Source organism: Equus quagga, chromosome 8 (genome assembly GCF_021613505.1).
Source record: "Equus quagga isolate Etosha38 chromosome 8, UCLA_HA_Equagga_1.0, whole genome shotgun sequence".
Classification (NCBI taxonomy): domain Eukaryota; kingdom Metazoa; phylum Chordata; class Mammalia; order Perissodactyla; family Equidae; genus Equus; species Equus quagga.
In genome coordinates this window covers 51,692,779-51,713,680 of record NC_060274.1, presented here as the reverse complement: position 1 = coordinate 51,713,680, position 20,902 = coordinate 51,692,779, and the positions used below count along the sequence as shown (strand labels likewise).

Genomic DNA, 20,902 nt, shown 5'->3' with positions numbered 1-20,902 from the left:
GCTTTTCTCCTACAGTTTTATATAATATATTTATTGATATCACTTGGAGCGCTACAAAAGCAAGCATCCAGGCAGATTCTTATTAAAATTTAGATATTATAAATTGCTGTCGTTCTTAATGTTTAAAAAGAATTGATCTCCTTTAAAGTTCAAGAACCACAGAACTCTGAAATCACACTCCAGTTGGACTTTCTCCTTGATTTCTTAAAAGAAAGAAAGTGTTCTGTGTTTTAACTTATTTGAAACTTTTTTGGAAGTATGCTTATTTCTCTACTCTGATGCATTGTGTGTGTGTGTGTGTGTGTGCACATGTGCATGTGTATGTGTGTTTTGTTATTTTCAGTCTAGAAATTCTAATGCTTCCTTGTGGACCTATGATATTCATTTCTCTGTTCATTCAATAGCAGTTCATATAACATTCCAGACACTGTGCTAGCCTTGAATATATGCATAATAGAACCTTGTATTCAAATCAAAAGAATTTAATCTTCTTTCCTTTTTTTAAAAAATTTACTTCTTTTATGTAGAGTAGTGAACGTTTCCTTTAGTGAATATTACAAATGTTTCTTTCATCTAGGATGGCATTTCCAGCTGTGTCATTAGTCTCAGTGTACAGTACTGGGCTGGAGTGTTTTAGCATCTTTGTAATTAGGTCTTTAAACATAGTAAAGACACTTGGCTCTATCATCTTTGCTGTGACCACTCCTTTTACGTGGCTTTGCATTGATGATTGGTTTGTGTGCAGAGCCAGTTATTAAATAATATTTCAATTTACAAGCACAATAATAGTAACTTGAAAAATCTATAATATTACAAATATATAGTGGTAATTACCTGATGAATAAATGTAAAATGGTGTTTGCTAAAAATAAGAGAAGTAAGCTTTAAAAGGCCAAGATTATTTCCAGTTTTGTTCTTCTAGTAAGCTAAAGAATTTACTATTAAATTAAACTCACATTTTAAAACAGATTATAAGGCAAAGTTAAAAGAGCAACCAAAGTGAATGAATGTGTTTCAAAGATTATTAGACTTTCTCTTTATTATTACATGAACTATGTAGAATATATTAGGAATTCACTGTCTCCAAGAAATAGATCATTCCTGCATTCATAATACTAGTACATGGGAGGAACAAGTACTTCTTTGGGGATAAGAAGACCTGTATTCATTGACATCAAGATGGCAATGTAGGCAGATGCTGAACTCACCTCCTTCCATGAACACAACCAAGTTACAACTACTCTGGGAATAATTTTCCCAGGAGAGAACTGAAAACTGGATAAAAAGAACCCTTGCCACAAGGGACAGTCCTGACTGAGGTGGAAGAGGCAGAATTTCCTTTTTGGAGAGAAAAAAGTCACCTTCACAAGCCACAGCACTTGATAGCCAGCCAGGAACAATCCTAAAGTATGCACTGTTCCCTGGAGGAAGGGGGGACCTGAGCAGGAGAACATTACCACTGTAAGCATACTTTGGAGTCAACACAACTGAGATGAGTGTCATAATATCTGGCTTTGCTGGCTATTAACTACGATAGGGAATGCCCCTAGAAAACCAATTGTATATAAGTGGAAAAAGCCAGCTCTTAAAGGGCCCACACACAAATTCACCTGTTTTGGAAAGCGACATAAAATTGTCAGAAAGAAAGGTGCACAGTCCTTTGGTGAAAAGAGACTCACGTGATAGACTTGGGGTGCATCTTGGTGAGAGGTGAGACTCTCCAGGGACTAAGAAATTGTTGACAACCATTATTGTGACCTAGCACAGGCATGCTGACACAGACACTGGCAGATAACGTTGGAGGTCTTCCCCTGGCCTATTAACCAGGGTCTGGCCTGCCCACTGGAGCACTGATTTAATCCAGCTCAGCTAGGGCAGACAGCCTGCCCTAGGGACTGGCTCCACCCAACAGCAAGCTCTCAGGCAACTTTTGGCCTGCATAGAGTGGGTGCCTGGATCCTCTGTAGGCAGGCAAGTGTGTCTGGCTCTGTGGGGAAGGGCATGCATGAGGAACCGGTGGAGTGGGTGGGGACCTCTGCAGTGGGGCAACTGAGTGTGCTCCAGGGGGTCAAGATGTGTGCACAGGCCAGGACTGTGTTTATGGTGTGTTCAGACCTGTGGGTTGTGGGGCTTATCAGTGGCAGAACACATTTGCCTCTCAAACAGCCACAGAGGGGATCAGCTCTACCTTCCAAAGCCTGAAACAATTGGTGCTCCTATGCCTAGGACCAGCCCTACTCAATTGTAATCCTAAGAAAGCTGATAACAGCCTTGCAGCCCAGAGCCCTACAGTAATTGTAAGCCCCTGAGCTCAGCAACCAGCCACATGGGCAGCTAACTGACTTAACAGAAAAACTGCAACGGGAGTGTGCTATTACACCTTTTAGCCAACTGTGCTGGGGTTCCCCAAACCCAATAAAGTGATTGAAGGGTCCAAAGTAGGCAGACACAGCTGAGCATTACAACCAGCCAGCCATGGGGACAGCCTAGACTCCCTGGGCACCTGCAGAAAGAGGAACTCTGCCACAACAGAAGGACACACATAGCCCACACAGGAGTCACTCCTGGAACATCTGGAAGTGGTAATGAGAGGGAAGTACACTGCTGGGCCTCAAAAGGCATCTCTAACATAAAGCCACTCTACAAGATCAGGAGACATAGCTGACCCACTTAATACATAGAAACAAGCACAAAGAAAGAGGCAAAATGAGGAGGCAAAGGAATACGTTTCAAGCAAGGGAAGAGGACAAAACCCCAGAAAAAGAACTAAATGAAACAGAAATAAACAAACTACCTGACAAAGAGTTCAAACAAATAGTCATAAGGATGCTCACTGATCTTGGGAGAAGAATGGGTGAACTTAGTGACAACTTCAATAAAGAATTGAAAAATATAATAACCAATCAGAAATGAAGAATACCATACTGGAAATCAAAAATTCACTACAGGGCTCAGTAGCAGAGTAGATGATACAGAAGAATGGATCAGCGAGCTGGAAGAAAGACTAGAGGAAATCACCTAAGCTGAACAGATAAAAGAATTAAAAAGAATGAGAACAGTCTAAGAAACCTCTGGGCCAACATCAAGCACAAAAGGTGACGAGAAAGAGAAAGGGGCAGAAAATCTATCTGAAGAAATAATAGCTGAAAACTTTCCTAATCTAAAGAATGAAATAGACATCCAAGTACATGAAGCACAGAGAGCACAAAACAAGATAAACCCAAAGAATCCCACACTGAGCCACATCACAATTAACATGTCCAAAATTAAAGAGAGAATCCTAAAAGCTACAAGGGAAAGGCAACAAATGACATGCAAAGGAAATCCCATAAGGCTATCAGCTGACTTCTCAGCCAAAACCTTACAGGCTAGGAAGGAGTGGCAAAATATATTTAGTGTTGAGTGGGGCCAGCCCCGTGGCGTATCAGTTAAGTTCGCATGTTCTGCTTCAGCAGCCCAGGATTCACCAGTTTGGATCCAGGGTGCAGACCTACACACCACTTGTCAAGCCATGCTGTAGCAGATGTCCCACATATAAAGTAGAGGAAGATGGGCACAGATGTTAGCTCAGCACCAGTCTTCCTCAGCAAAAAGAGGAGGCTTGATGACAGATGTAAGCTCAGGGCTAATCTTCCTCAAAAAAACCAAAAAACAGCAAAAAACCCCAAGCAAAAAATAACATGTTGAAAGCAAAAGACCTACAGCCAAGAATACTCTACCCGGCAACGTTATCATTCAGAATGGAAGGAGAGATAAAGAATTTCCCAGACAAGCAAAAATTAAAAGAGTTTATCACCAAGAAATCAATTTTACAAGAAATGCTAAAGGGATTTATTCAAGTGGGAAACAGAAGACTGAAAATAGGAATAAGAAAATTATCAAAAAGAAACAGAGGCAGTAAAATCACTAGTATAGGCAAAAATACAGTATAGGTAGCAGATCAACCACCTATGAAGGCAATATGGAGGTCAAAAGACATAAGTACGAAAATTACCTATTTCAATGATAAGAGGGTAATAGATACACAAACACACAGAGGTTATATATGGTATCAAAAACAAAATATAGGAGTAGGGGAGCAAAAGAGTAGAGCTTCAAGAAAGAGGTCAAACTAAAGAGGCCGTCAACTCAATATAGATTGCTGTATATTTAGATTATTATATATGAACCTCATGGTAATTACAAACCAGAAACCTATAACAAATACACAAATAATTAAGAGAAAGAAACCCAAACATAATACTAAAGAAAGCCATCAAACCACAAGGGAAGAGAGCAAGAGAAGATGAAAGGAACAGAGAAGAACTACCAAAACACCCAGAACAAAAGTAACAAAATTGCAATAAGCACATACTTATCAATAGCTATTTTCTTTTTTTTTTTTTTCTTAAAGATTGGCCCCTGTGGTTAAAACAGTGTCGCATCTTTTTTTTTTTTTTTTTTTGCTTTATCTCCCCAAATCCCCCCTGGTACGTAGTTGTATATCTTAGTTGCAGGTCCTTCTAGTTGTGGCATATGGGACGCTGCCTCAACGTGGCTTGATGAGCAGTGCCATGTCCACACCCAGGATCTGAACCAGCAAAATCCTGGGCCACCGCAGCAGAGTGCGCAAACTTAACCACTCAGCCACGGGGCTGGCCCCTCAATAGCTATTTTAAATGTCATTGGACTAAATGCTCAAATCAAAAGGCATAGAGTGGCCAAGTGGATTAAAAAAAACAAGACCCATATATATGCTGCATGCAAGAGACACTCTTCAAACCTAAGGACACTCAAAAACTGAAAGGGGAGGTAGAAAAAGATACTCCATGCAAATGACAAAGAAAATAAAGCTGATGTAACAATACTTACATCAGACAAAATAGACTTTAAAACAAAAACTGTAACAAGAGACAAAGAAGGGCACTACATAATGATAAAGGGAACAATCCGGCAAGAGGATATAATGCTTATAAATCTCTATGCAGGTAACATAGGAGAAGCTAAATATATAAAGCAATTATTAACAGATGTGAAAGGAGAAATAGACAGAAACAAAATAATAGTAGAGGACTTTAACACTCCACTTACACCAATGCATAGATCATCCAAACAGAAGATCGATAAGGAAACATTGGCCTTAAATGACACATTAGACCAGATACTCTTAATAGATATGTATAGAACATTCCATCCACAAACCACAGAATACACATTCTTTTCAAATGCACATGGAACATTCTCCAGGTTTGTTTATGTTTTAGGACACAAAACAATTCTGTATAAATTTAAGAAGATTGAGACAATACCAAACATCTTTTCTGACCACAAAGTTATGAAACTAGAAATCAACTGCAGGAAGACAATCAGAAAAGCCAAAAATATGTGGAGATTGAACAGAATGCTACTGAAGAATGATTGGGTCAATGGAGAAATCAAAAAATACTTGGAGACAATGAAAATGGGAATACGACATGCCACAATCCATGGGATACAGCAAAAGCCTTTCTAAGAGGGGAAGTTTTAGCAAGTCATAGCTACCTCAACAAACAAGAAAAATTCCAAATAAACAAACTAAGAGTGCCCCTAATAAACTGGAAAAAGAAGAACAAAGTCCAAACTCAGTGGAATAACAGAAATAATAAAAATCAGTGCACAAATAAATTAGAGACTAAAAAAACAATAGAAAAAAATCAATGAAACCAAGATATGTTTCTTTGAAAAGGTAAACAAAATTGGCAAAATTACCTAGACTCACCAAGAACAAAAGAGAGAAGCCTCAAATAAATAAAATCAGAAATGAAAGAGGAAACATTACAATGGACACCTCAGAGAAACGAAAGTTTATAAGAGAATACTACAAAAAGCTATTTGCCAACAAATTGGATAATCTAGAAGAAATGGATAAATCCTCAGAATCATATAGCCTTCCAAAACTGAATGAAGAAGAAATAGAGAATTTGAATAGACCAATCATCAGTAAGGAGATCAAAACAGTAGTCAAAAACTTCTCAAAAAATAAGAGTCCAGGACCAATCAGCTTCCCTGGTGAATTCTACCAAACTTTCAAAGAAGACAATACCTATCCTTCTCAAACTCTTACAAAAAATTGAAGAGGAGGGTAAGTTTCCTAACTCATTCTATGAAGCCAACACTACCCTGGCAGCAAAGCCAGATAAGGACAACACAAAACAAAGAAAATTACAGGGCAACATCACTGATAAACATTGATGCAAAAATCCTCAACAAAATACTAGCAAATTGAACACAACAATACATTAAAAAGGTCATACACCATGATCAAGTGGGATTTATTCCAGGGATGCAGGTATCGTTCAACATTTGCAAATCGATCATCATGATACATCACCTTAACAAAATGAAGAATAAAAATCACACAATCATTTTAATAGATGCAGAAAAAACATTTGGCAAGATACAGCATCCATTTATGATTTTAAAAACCCTCTGAATCAAATGAGTATAGGTCAACATAATAAAGGTAATATATGACAAACCTACAGCTAATATCTTTCTCAGTGGAGAAAAACTGAAAGCTATCCTTCTAAGAGCAGGAATCAGACAGGAATGCCCACTCTCACTGCTCTTATTTAACACAATATGGGAAGTCCTAACCAGAGCAATCAGGCGACAAAAAGAAATAAAAGGGATCCAAATTAGAAAGGAAGAAGTTAAACTGTCACTAGTTGGAGATGACATGATTTTATATGTAGAAAACTCTAAGAACACCACTAAAAAACTTTCAGAAATAAGAAATGAATATCGTGAAATTTCAGGATACAAAATCAACATACAAAAATCAGTTGCATTTCTATACACTAACAACTAAGTAGCAGAAAGAAAAATTAAGAATACAATCCCACTTACAATTGCAGGGAAAAAAATAAAATATCTAGGAATAAACTTAACCAAAGAGGTGAAAGATCTGTACACTGAAAACTATAAAACATTGTTGAATGAAATTGAAGAAGACACAAAGAAATGGGAAGATATTCTGTGCCCTTTGATTGCAAGAATTAACAGTTAAAATGTCCATACTTCCTAAAGCAGTCTACAGATTCGGTGGAATCCCTATGAAAGTTCTACCAACATTTTTCACAGAAATGGAACAAAAAATCCAAAAATTTATATGGATCAACAAAAGACCCTGAATAGCCAAAGGAATCCTGAGAAAAATGAGCAAAGCAGGAGGTTTCACACTCCCTGATTTCAAAATATACTACAAAGCTCTAGTAATCAAAACAGTGTGGTACTGGCACAAAAACAGACACACAGATCATTGAACAGAACTGAGAGCCCAGAAATAAACCCACACATCTACAGAAAGCTAATTTTTGACAAGGGAGAAAGGAAAGTCTCTTCAACAAATGGTGTTGGGGAAACTGGACAGCTGCATGCAAAAGAATGAAAGTAGACAATTACCTTACATCATACACAAAAATTAACTGAAATTGGATTAAATATTTGAATGTAATACCTGGAACCTTTAAACTTCTACACGAAAACATAGACGGTACACCCTTATATCTGTCTTAGCTGCATATTTTCAAGTACTATGTCTGACCGGGAAAGGGAAACAATAGAAAAAATAACTAAATGGGACTGTATCAAACTAAAAAGCTTCTGCACAGCAAAGGAAACCATGAGCAAGAGGTAAAGACAACCTAACAATTGGGAGAAGATATTTTGAAAACATTTATCGGATAAGGCGTTAATATCCAAAATATACAAAAAACTCATACATCTTAAGAACAAGAAAACTAACAACCCAATAAAAACATGGGCAAATTTCTGAACAGACATTTCTTCCAAGAACTTATACACATGACCAACAGACACATGAAAAAATGTTGTACATCATTAACTATCAGGGAAATCCAAATCAAAACTACAATGAGATGCTGCCTCAGTGCTGTCACAATGGCTATAAATAGAAAGACAGGAAAAAATAAGTATTGGAGAGGATGTGGAGAGAAGGGAACCCTCATACACTGCTGGTGGGAGTGCAAACTGGTGCAGCCGCTATGGAAACCAGTATGGAGTATCCTCAGAAAATTAAGAATAGTTCTACCATATGATCCAGCTATTCTGCTCCTGGGTATCTATCCAAAGAACTTGAGAACACAATGCATAGTTACATACACCCCAATTATAAATTAAAATACTAATATATTTAAAATATTATAAACCAGTTACCCCACTAAAAAATAAATAATGAAAAATAATAACTGCCTAATAAAGCTATTCTTGGATTAAGAAAAAAAAGAAGACGTGTGTTAGACTCAGTTTAACTTCTGCTAGTCTGAGCTTTTCAATATGCAAAAGTGCGATTGATAATATGTTATTCACTGTTTTATTTTTCACAATCAGTTTCCCAAAAAAGCACATGTATTTAGGTTTCTTGCACAAGGTTTGGCATGTGTGCATAGCTTAATATATATGTATTCTTATGAATGAATGGTCAGAGTTCTGAGAAAGAATAGATTATATATATTTTTCTGTTAGGAAACATAGATTATGGAATATTTAGCAATAGTGTTTCACTTTTATCTTCTTTGATTTAAACAGTGATATATAATCAAAATTTATACAGTTACTCCATTTTCATCATGCAAATAATTCCTAAAGTCTAGTGAGGAACTAATGTAAAGAAGTTGGTAAAAAATCATTTTTAAAATGGTTATTACTTGCTTATATACTACTCACAAACTAATAAGTTGTCACTAAGGGATTTTTAACCTTTAGTACATTAGAAAATTATTAGAAAGATATTAAAATGTTTTTTATTTATATATGAACTAAGACAATTTTGATCTCATGGCTTCTTTGGTTTTTTAACCTGCTAAAATTTTAAAATTTTGACAAAAAAGATGTTTCATGCCAGAGCTCATCCGAATTTTCATTCCATAAATCTTTTTCGCAAATCACCTGCTTTTGATTAAAGAGAAGATGGACACACAGGAAAGAAAAGAGATGCTGAAGGAATGGGATATGTAAGGATGTGGGAGGGGCCAGCATCCAAGGCACAGATAGGAGAATTAGTTCAAGAATAGTTATAAGCAAGTGCTTTTGACTGTTAGTAACAGGAAATTAGAATGGAAACAAACTTTGTATGGTATTTGTATTGGTACTACCAGTTATAAGAGTTAGAAACCACATTCTAACTACCTTAAGAAAAAGATAAGAAATTATTGGTTTTATAACTAAGAAGCCAACAGATGGAACTACCCTCAGGCACATCAGGATTCAGACTTTAAGCAGTTCAATTTTTGCGACCATAACTACTCCTCGAAAATGGAATATTTCTGGATAAGGAATAGGGAAATGAGATACTGTTATCGGATAGATTTAGACACCTGTTAATTTTTGTGATCAGAGAAGTGGAGCAGTGTGATTTGCCAGCCAAATAGAATCACATGATTGGAAGAAACAGTTTCCCAAAGACTGTAAAGTTTCTGAATAGAAGAAAATTTATCAAATCAAATCCACATGTTTACTATAGTTTTTAAAATGTGAGAACTACTGACTTGCTCTGCGTGAGTCCTGCTTGTATAATTTTCTCCATCAACATTCTACAGTTTGAGTTTTGGGATGGACAAGCAACTTTTGGTCTAATACAATGTTGGAGTTTTTCTAGGCAGGAGTGAATAAGGATTGAAGTGTAAGGAGAGGTGGGGTTGGAAAGAGTGTGCTTAGAATCACAGAGAAGTTTGGAGCACAGCGACACATTTAATGAAGAGAATGCATATAGAAACATCACTTAATTACTTTGTGTTAGACTTTCTTATAAATTACCTCATTTAATTTATCAGATTAAAAATAACAACAGCAACTAGTAATTCCATTTCTTCTCCACTCTGTTATATGGAATCTTTGAAGAAAGGACTTTAAACGAATTAAATAGATTCAGAGCATACCAACTGATGAGAAAATAAAATTATAATTATTTGCTTTAATTCATATATAAGTACTAGATATAGCTAATAGATAAATTTTATGGATATACCTGATTTTTCTTTTTCAGTATATAAAATAATAGTTGATAACATATGTGGGACACATGTTGCATGCCAGGCACTGTTGCTAAACACTTTACATACATCAATTATCTTTATTTATTATCTTGTTACCTAATATGAATGTAGGTTTATCATATGCTTTTAGTACGGTAATCTGGTAGCAGTGAGTTTCAGATGGACTTGTGTTATTTCTTTATTTTTATCTTCATAAATAACATGCTCATGCATTCCAAACTTCAAACACATAATGACATGAAGAATACTTTTTTTAAAGACTGCTGTCTTTAATTTACTGGTTTAGTTACTTTCAGCTATCTTTGGAAACATCTGCTCACATTCACTCACACCCCCCCCCACCACACATGCATGCACACACAATTAGACACACACAAAACCAAACACACACATCTTCCTAAGTTCTTTTATGCACACAATGTTATAGTGCTGCTAATTATTTCATCCCATGTACCATGCCTGACTTGGGCACAAGCAATAGCAGTGGTGTGTATGGTTGCCAGATCAAATTGTTACAAAGATATATTAGTCAGAAAATTTGAGTTATAAATGATGTGAGCTAAACAGTACGGATCTTGGTTAGCAAGAATCATTAACACAATTCGTTGATAACAGAGTATCCTTAATGTTCATCTTATTGACTTCATATTTGGAACTGAAGAGTGATAAAAATGACAGTAAGAATGGGATTTTTTTCAAAAAAGCAAATTTAGTAGACAATACAGTTGCCCAAAATTTGTCAGGCTGTGGGTCATGTGCAGAGTCAAGAAAAGAGAATTAGTGAATTGGGCAAGAAGTTAGTCTCTATTTGAATTTTGAATGTGTCCTATATTTCACATGTTGGCTATAAAAATCCCAATTTTCAGTTCCAATATTTAAATCTTTTCCTTGGCAATATCTTATTTCCATGTGGAAGCTTTGTACTTAGCTTCAGATTTTTGACATAAACTATTCATCAGAGGCAGACTTTTGTAAGAAAATGACATGCAAGAGACTGTCGCTCACAACATATATATTTTTAAGATAGAATGGTCTATTTTGTCCAGATTTATATGTTGACTCCCAGTAGACACTGGGAAACTACAGTAATTTATCTCTCAACTTGCTAGGGGATGTTTTAAGCTTCAGTAAGCAGCAGTGTTATATTAGCACAGACCATTTGGGTAAATTTGTTTCAAGGAGATAATAAATAACTAAACTACTTGGTTAAAAATCAGAAATGAAACAATTTGTTCTTGTCATCTGGTGGTGCTTAAATTGTGAAAAATCGCTCTCTAAAGGTTTAACTAATCTATGAATCTAGTTTGAGGCTGTTGCTGGGTTTATCCTATCATACTGCACATAATGCACTGAAATCCACTTAAAGCCTCTGTTTGAGTGTGAAATGCCCACCAAGATGATGTTGTTTAATCATTTGCATTAAAACATTTAGGCAGAAGGATAATAGAGAAACAAGATGACTCAATTCTATAATGTGTGCCTATGATAATTAGTTCATATGCCATACTTTTAAAGTATTAAAATATTAAAGTATACCAGTTATACTGGTATAATTGTATACTTTCTGGAGGAGGGATTGAGGGAATTTTGAGTGATAGGATAGGTAATTTATTCAGAAAGAAACACACACACAAACACACACTTGCAAACATGCTTGAATTTATCAACAGAGGAGGAATGGAATCTGGAATCTGAAATCTTAACTCTCACCTATTTTGAAACCTGGCAAGTTTTGGTTTTATGTGTTCATGCTCCCCAAGGATAATAAGAGAGATTCTTCAGTTGTAGCAGATGAGAGGGACGAGACTCAGCTGCCTTAACTTCTCGCCCTATGTGAATTGGTGAGAACTTGTTTCTTATGAAGGTCAGGGTGTAGATAGTTTTCATCTTTGTTTCTCCAACACTTAGCACAGAGTGAAATCACCAAAGTATTGTTGAATGAGTGGGTTCTGGCTCCCTCTGTTCGTTGTGAGATCCGAAAATCTCGCTGTACAAAGTCTAAGTAGGATGCAGGCAGGGGACAGGGTAAAGGGAGAAGGAATTCAGACGATACTTTTGTGTCTTCTCCTTTAATTCCACCCCCTCAGGCCATTTAACTGTTTTTATATAATTTCCTTTCCCAGTTTTCTTTTAGCACAGAGTTAATTTTAAGCAAACTTCATCCCTATGAAAACATCAGAAGTTGGGCTGATTCAGTGTGAGTTGTCCTTTATTCCTGAAAATTGTCCTTTGTCCCAATCCTGTTAAGATTGGTCCTGGATATATATTTGGTGGCTAGTATTGTTGTTCTATAAAAAGTCACACTTTAGGGTGCCAGCCTGGTGGCATTGTCATTAAATTCACGTGCTCCACTTTGGCAGCCCAGGGTTCCCGGGTTAGGATCCCTGGTGCGGATGCCTGCACTGCTCGTCAAGCCATGCTTTGGTGGCATCCCACATACAAAATAGAGGAAGATTGCCACAGATGCTAGCTCAGGGCCAATATTCCTCACACACACACACACAAAAGTCACACTTTTGTTTTTCTTTGCATTTATATTTTGACCATGTAAGAAATAAACATTGTATAAAGAAAGAGCTTTTTAAAAGTAGAAATATAAAGTACCTAATTACGAGGATTATGGACGTGGGACGTACAGTATTAGTTTGTGATTAATGTATTTTTTTTCAGTTTGCTTTAAAAGAAAGCAGTTTTGGAATTCTGTGTCTTCCAAAGTCCAGAAAGCCTTGTGCAAATGTGTAAAATTTAAATAAACTTTGCAATACATATTTTCGATAAGTTTTAGAAGCAATATAAAATATGTAAAGGAGGGGTAATAAAGTTTTATAGAAAATATAGTACAGTAAAAAAATGAAAAACTTTTAGAAATTTTCAAATAAACAGATTTTCTTCAATTTTATTTTAATTTCAAGCCCAGTTTAGCTTAATAGAATCAAAATACTTAGTTTGAGTTAAGACTAGCATTTCTTTATCATACTTTACCCTCTTTTGAAACTATATGTGACACTCTAAACATAGGTCTAATAAGCAAATTCTCTTTGTTATATGTGACCGTGTGTCACACATAAAGAAAAAAGTTGAGTAATCAATTTAGTCCATTAGCTCTAGTGCCATGGACCAAGTGTAATCCTAGATATATAAATTATTTTATATTATTGGTCTGTATCCATCATTTTATCTAAAGGATAGGAATTGATATGTTTGAAGATAAATTTATTCTGTGTTTTAACTTTTGATAGAATCCACATTCTAAATTGAAAATTGTCTGTTATGTAAATTACAGAGTTGCAGCAGGGATCAATAAACTAGTAATTAGATTTGGATCTAAAGTGGATTCAGCAGATTCTCTTGCTTTGTGTATGTGATGAGTTCTCATTTTTGTATTTTAACTTTGTTACAAAACTAGTGCTATAAGAAATGTTCCAGTAATTAGAATTTATGCATGTTAAAATTTGTTAGCCACTTAATAATTCTTCACTAAATGGTATTTTTTAAAATTCTGTTGATTCTAAATGAAATGAATTCAAACTCATAGGTTTTATTCAGTATTGTGAATCACGTATTCTGTTATTTATCTATATAGTTTTCTAAAGTCATATGACCATAGAATATCTTAAAGAAATAATGATTTTGGGGGGAACATACTTTAAGAAATGCTAATATATTGAATTCTTTTCCCAAGTAATTTTGAAAACATTTTTTGTATTGTGTTTTATTTTAATAAAATTTTAGAGTATCCATGCTTTAGATGTTAAAGAGGCACAGAAAAATGGGTTTTTACATGGTGCTCCAGTTAATAATGAAGACATATGGAAGACGAGTTATATCTTCAGTCAGTTCTGGGGAAAAGAAAGGAAAAGAAAATCAGTATAAGTGGATTATTTTAACATTGTAGAGAACTAGTCTCAAAGACATGAAGAATAGGAATTTTAATTTCCCTGGCAATCATTTTATTCACTTTTTCCATTTTCCCTCTGTAACACAATTTATGCCCATAATTTATATTTATGGCATATTTCAGCAACGTTGATGGCTAGCAGAAATATCCAGATACATTTATTCTTGAGAAGCCAATGCTCATTAATCACTTTGGTACAATATGAGCATATTAATGTGTTAGACAATCTGATATTTTTTCCTATCTAAATTCATGGTTACTCTTGATCCCTCGTCTAAATCTCATGAAGAGATTTCTGCCGATATTGTACAGATACACCTTTCTTCAAGAATAATTTCAGGGGCTGTCCCGCTGGCACAACAGTTGAGTTCACATGTTCTGCTTCGGCAGCCCAGGGTTCGCCGGTTCAGATCCCAGGTGCAGACATGACACCACTTGGCAAGCCGTGCTGTGGTAGATGTCCCACATATAAAGTAGAGGAAGATGGGCATGGACATTAGCTCAGGGCCAGTCTTCCTCAGCAAAAAGCAGAGGATTGGCAGCAGATATTAGCTCGGGGCTAATCTTCCTCAAAGAAAACAAAAACAAAGAAACAAACAAAAAGAATAATTTCAACACTTGATATATATTTTTTTAAAGTCATGGTTTCAGCAAAATATTAACGAGCCACTTATTTTACATTTTTCTTGAATTGTCCTGTTTATCATGTTATGATTTAGGTGTATGTATATGTGTGTGTGTGTGTACGTATATAACTTTTTTGCATTAGGAATTCTTTATTTTTTCTTGACAAACAGTTCTCAGACCTATACTGAGACCTTTTTTCTCAATGCAATATGTATTTTTCAATATCACTGATAAAGTGTTTTAATATGTTCTTAGAAAATTATTATTGGTCTTTGTGGAATATGTCATGAAAGGAATATTATAAGGGGTTTATTATTTAAAATATGCACAAAATGTATTCAGTGTTTGATCCAGTATATTTTTATGTTTTACTCAAATCAGTAAAGCACTGTTCTTTTCTTTGTTATAGAGCAATGAAGTTGTCTACTACAATGCAAAGGACGATCTTGATGTGAGTATTTAAAGTTTTATATTAAATTCCAAGATAAATTTATTCTAGAATGATTGGCTTTACAAAACAAGCTGGCCTAGAAGGTTTAGTTTTTCCAAAAGTGTTCTATAGCATAAGCAGAATACTAGTTAGACCCAACAAGGTAATGATGAATTTTGGTGGTTATGTGATCTTTAACAACTTACTATTGGCATCTTCCTAAGTAGAAATGCCCCGTGTTTCTCTGAATCTGAACTCCCATTGCCCCCTGTCCAGATCTCAGTCCACTACACTGACTTAAATACTCTGTTCTCCATTAGCAATGTTAAAGACAGAAATCGGATTTGACCCATCTCTGTAACCTGGCTTCTGTCACCAGGGTTACTAGGCAAGTCTACTCTGGCCTGAACTGCACATACCAGGAAGAACCACCTATTTCAGCTACAATGTAAATGATACCCTGGAAGCTGTGCAACAACTGGCCCTGCCTACCCAATCTTTGAAGCATAGAAATGCTCAATATGCCTTTTTGAATGAATGACTCTAATGTACATATGCAAATAATTTTAGAACATGGATTATTTTAGCTTGAATAAGTTAATTCTAATATTGCCAAATTTGGACAGATATTAGGGAGACATTCTAATTACTTAGTTATGGTGGAAACATTTATAAAATTATAAAATATAATTTTACACTCAAGTTCTCTTAAATTCTCATATATTTGACTTTTTTCATCAGAAAACAATGTCTACATATACTTATTTGTTTATTTAAAAATATTTGTTGGGGCCGGCCTGGTGGCACAGCCATTATGTTTGCACATTATGCTTCGGTGGCCCAGGGTTCGCTGGTTCAGATGCCGGGTGTGGACATGGCACCGCTTGACAAGACATGCTGTGGCAGGCGTCCCGCATATAAAGTAGAGGAAGATGGGCACGGATGTTAGCTCAGGGCCAGTCTTCCTCAGCAAAAAGCAGAGGATTGGCAGCAGATGTTAGCTCAGGGCTAATTTTCCTCAAAAAGAAAAAATTTGTTGAGGGCCTCCTATGTTTTCAATATTCTTCTGAGAGCTAGGGATATATCAGTGAAAAAATCAAACAAATATTATTTGTCATTCACAGTTTTTTTGGTTTTTTTTTTTTTAGTGAGGAAGATTAGCCCTGAACTAACATCCATGCCAATCTTCCTCCATTTTGTGTATGGGATGCCTCCACAGCATGGCTGATGAGTAGAGTAGGTCCACACCCAAGATCTGAACCTGTGAACCAGGGCTACCGAAGCAGGGTATGCAGAACCTCAACCACTCAGCCGTGGGGCTGGCCCCACACTTTTTTATCTGAATCAAAAATATAGTCCTATATTATGATATAGAATTTTATTCCAGCTATTTAACAGGAAAGTGAAAAAATATATAAAAATAAGTGTAGCTTGTCTTCAGAAAAAACAAAACAATAAATATAGTTTGCTTGAAGTGCCATAGCTTCCCAAATTACGCTACCATCACTACTGCTTGTGAATGCTTTAGTGCATTGAGCACTACTTTGCCTGCACACTACTAACCACTTTGCTCAAATTATTTTAATTCCTACAATAACACTATGAAGGAAATAGATTTTATTTTCTCCATTTTATAGTTGAAGAACTAAGATTGTTTTAAAAAGTGTTTTCTTCTTTCTAGACATAAATGTTTCACTAGTGCTAACTATCCTCTTATGGTAAATATGTGTGTTATTCTAATGATGTAGGAGGCTTATTAAGGACAAACCGACAGCTAACACAAAATGTTTAAATAGGTTATTGTTTGGTATCTGAATGAATATCATTTTTGTGTTGTTTAGTTTCACCTTTAATATTAGTATTTGATATTTAAAAATTATATGATCATTTAAAAATATATACAGAGTCTTCATCAACCTTCCTGTTGCAACTTTTATTAAACATTTAGTTTGTAAAACTATGAAAAAGATTTTATAATAAATAATGTGAATTATTCTAGAATGATTGGCTTTACAAACAAGCTGACCTAGCAGGTCTAATGTTGCCTAAATATGATGATACATATTTTTTCTTAAAACTGTTTAGTTACACTTTTAATGTTAAGTAAAACAGTTCTATTTACTTAAGTCAAGCTTGCTTGTTAATTAGAAAGTTATTTTTTATTTTGCATAGAACTAGCCAGTTTGTTTTTATTTTAGCAATCATATGCACAAATGTAGTTATGACTTTTTAGTAAGTACCATTCTGCTTTCAGCCCCTATGCTGCAAACTTAGCATATGTGTTCATTATAAGTGGAAAAGTGCACACAGGTTATATACTTGTAACACTTGAGTGTCAATGTTTACATTTACATAATTTGCCAACAGAGATATTTATTCATATATTCAAAAAAAAACTGTGTAAGAGAGAAAAGTATTAATATAAGTGAACCTATTAAACTTTCCTTGTTTTTTGCTTTCTCCCATCCAAAAAAGCCTGTAATATTACTATGGGTTATAAATATGCCTATAAAAAAGATCCGTTCTCTTTTTTAGGCCATGAGATGAACTCTTAGCAAATCAAATCAAAATCCTATAAAAGGCAAAATATCAGCTTCTAAATTTAAAATTTAAAAAAGATGCTCAGCGTTTGGAGAAATTATTTCTATTTCCTTATATATAAATAATAACAGTGCCAGAATAATTTGCAAAGAATATTGCATAGTAGAAAGAGTGCTAAAATGGGAATCAGAGACTTTGATTCATATCCTAGTCCAGCCCTAAGATTATAATCAACCATATGGCATTAAAAGCTATTAAAGTTAAAACTGTTTTTCTCTCATTTAAGACATGCTACAGTTGACTAGGTGATACATATATTTCATTCCAGTTCTGAATATTCTTGGAATCCTGCAAACATAGTCAAGTTTGCTGGAATTGGATGATTTCATGTAAAATTTCTGAGAATTTGTAAAGAATTGTAAGATAATTCATTTTATACTTCACTACAACTTTTTATTGGGGAAATTCAAAGTACTTTAGCTATGATAATACTATTGCTTTTGGAAACCCTTAGACATTGAAGAAAAATGAACCAGATTTAATGATTAGTATATTGGTTTGGTTGTCATAGAGAGACCTTAGTGGCTAAAGCAGGACTAAAGTTTATTTCTCTCTCATGTAACATCCCAGGTATAGGCCTAATGTGGCCTCTCTACCATTCAGGCCCCAGGGTGCTTCTCATGTCTTCTGCTCTGCTCAATGTAGCTTTTCCACGTTGTGATCCAAGACTGATGGTCCAATATGCACAATGATTTTGCATTCTAGGAAATAGGAACGAGGCAAGTGACAATGGAGGACATGTCCTTTGCCATTAAGGGCATGTTCTGGAGCTTGCACACCTCGCTTCTATCTGTACCCATTGTCCAAAATTTAGTGCCTAGCCTTGCCTAGTTGGAAGAGGATGTGGAATATAATTCTCCCCATCCACCCGCAATAAACATGCACCCAAATAAAGTATAGGGTCCTATTACGAAAGAGAGAATGGGGAGAATACTAACTGGGAGATAATTAGCAGTTTCTGCACATATCTTCAGTTTGCTCTTCTTGATATATTAAAGTTAATTCCAAAACTCTACTTACGTATCTGAGTGACTTCTATCATTTAAATGGAGTCAAATTCTTTAACTTGCAACTGAGGAAAAAATTCTCTTTTACAGTAAAATGATTATAAAATTATGTGCTATAGTGAGTAATTTTTAGTCTGTCCTTAATGCATGTATTTTGATCACTATGATCAACATTTTCTGCAATGGAAATAGTTACTATCTTACAAGGAGAGAAAGTTAAGGAATATAAGTAAATGTTGCACTTTGATAGTCTACATTAAGATTTTCGGCGATTACAGCTTTTTTTGAAGATGCTTGGTTGTCTGATGAAGTTGGACTTCTATGGATGGTGAAATTTACTCACCTTCACCAAAAGTTTTGCAATAACATATATATATAGGTGAATTTAATTGACTGCTATACTCACAACTTTATACGTGTCATGCTTGATATTTATATATCAAATGTTCACAAATCATAATGCCATCTCATTGTTTTGATTTGAATTGGCTTGTCATCACTATTCTTTGTTGTGACTATGTATCCCTTTAGGTTTGTATTTTTATTGGTCAAATTCCACAAAGCCATATACGTTATTAAAAATTGATGATTGGTAGGGGCTGGCCCCGTGGCCTAGTGGTTAAGTTTGGCAAGCTCCACTTTGGTGGCTGGGGTTCAGTTCCCAGGCACAGACCTACAACACTCATTGGTGACCATGCTGTGGCAGCAACCCACATATAAAAAATAGAGGAAGATTGGCAACAACAGGGCTAATCTTCCTCAGCAAAAAAAAAGAAAAAAAAAGGTGGTTGAAGATTATATAATGTGAGTTTGTCATCTCATATATCAACATCTAATATATAATGAACAAAGGAACTAATTAGAATATGAGATATTGAAACAATATTATCAATTAATAAATTTGTCCTCATATGTTTGAATGGTGATATAAATAACTGAGAGCTAAATATTCTATTTTAAATGTTATGCCTCCTGAAGGAGACTAAAAGATTGTAAATTCTGAACCTGTGGTTAGCATTTTTAACTTTTTCTCCAGTTCTGCATTAGCAGGAGAGGATTTGCTTTCCCATCTTTGCCTGGTGGAATAGTCCTCATTTTCTCTATTTCCCAGCTCTCTTACATCAATCACTTCCTTCTATTCTCCATGACAATTATCTGACTTTAGATGTTATTCTCAAATATTTATTTAAGAGCTATTGAAATGGTCTCATATTTGATGCTTAAAATTTTCTGTACATTGTTAATATATAAATATTCCTAAACATTATATTCATAATTTTTTTCATTGGTAAGATCTTCATATCAGTTATTAGTGCCTTTATTTGGTATTTAAGACCCTGAAGAAACTTTACTGCTTCTTTCCTAAGCCGATATGAGTTTTCTAATGAAATGGCAGTTTCTTCTCCTTGGAGCACAACCTGTCTGCGTAGATTATTTCCTTGGGTCCTTCCCTAGAGTCAAATAAGTTTCTGGAGGGCAACTCTGGCATACTCACAGCAGCTGACATAGCTCTTACAGGAACTAGCACGTTGTAATCACTCAATAAGGTTTTTTTCCGGTAAGTCAATATATCTAAGTTAAAATGGAAGCTTCATTTTACGCAAATGTGAAATGACTGCAGAAAACCGGAGTCATATATCCTCCATTTCTGTCCCCTATACTTTGTCTCATTTTTAAAGAGGCTCTATCACTACCACCCCAGTTTCAGCCTAGGCCTATCTGAGTCTCTGTAATTTGGAGGACTGGAATTGAAATACACACCCTGAAGAAAACATTTGCTCTTAGAAAATACCTACTGTTGACCAGAAACCATACCAAATGCTGTATATCATTCTCTGCCCTCAAGTTACAAATATGACAGCAGCAAAGAAAACGTTGCTTGGGAAAAAATCCGTACCATCTGGACTGTTTCCCAATCCTGAGACTGTATAATCCTAAACCTGAAGAAACACTAGATAGGCCTTTCTTTGTTTAAAACCAATAAAATGGAAACTAGTCAATGGAGAAATCCATGAAAAATTCAGGAACAGTACAGTAGAAATACTTAAATATTAAGACTCAGGAAAATTTTCCTTTGAGATAGTGTCACTTCAGGTACTTCAGAACGAAGAAAAACAACATTAAATGTATGCTTAGTGTCTCCAAAGAAAAAAAACCAGTGTCCTATGACAAACTGACTGAAATAAAATCATCTAAACCAAAACTGCTAAAACAAAATTTCCATTGGAAGAGCTAACAAATTTGACAATGCAAATTATTCATCAGTGATGCACAGAGGAAACAGAAAATACTCCCAGAATGTGAA

At 35.2% G+C, this 20,902-nt stretch overlaps 1 protein-coding gene across 5 annotated transcripts in view; it reads left to right on the top strand.

Annotated features, from left to right (window-relative positions):
- The window catches only part of CACNA2D1 (calcium voltage-gated channel auxiliary subunit alpha2delta 1), a 516,254-nt gene that overhangs the window by 301,800 nt on the left and 193,552 nt on the right, over positions 1-20,902 (top strand). For all 5 annotated transcript variants that reach the window (XM_046669483.1, XM_046669485.1, XM_046669484.1 and 2 more), the window contains exon 5: positions 14,969-15,010. In XM_046669483.1, the coding sequence (XP_046525439.1) occupies positions 14,969-15,010 (42 nt within the window). The remainder of the gene's footprint in view (positions 1-14,968; positions 15,011-20,902) is intronic.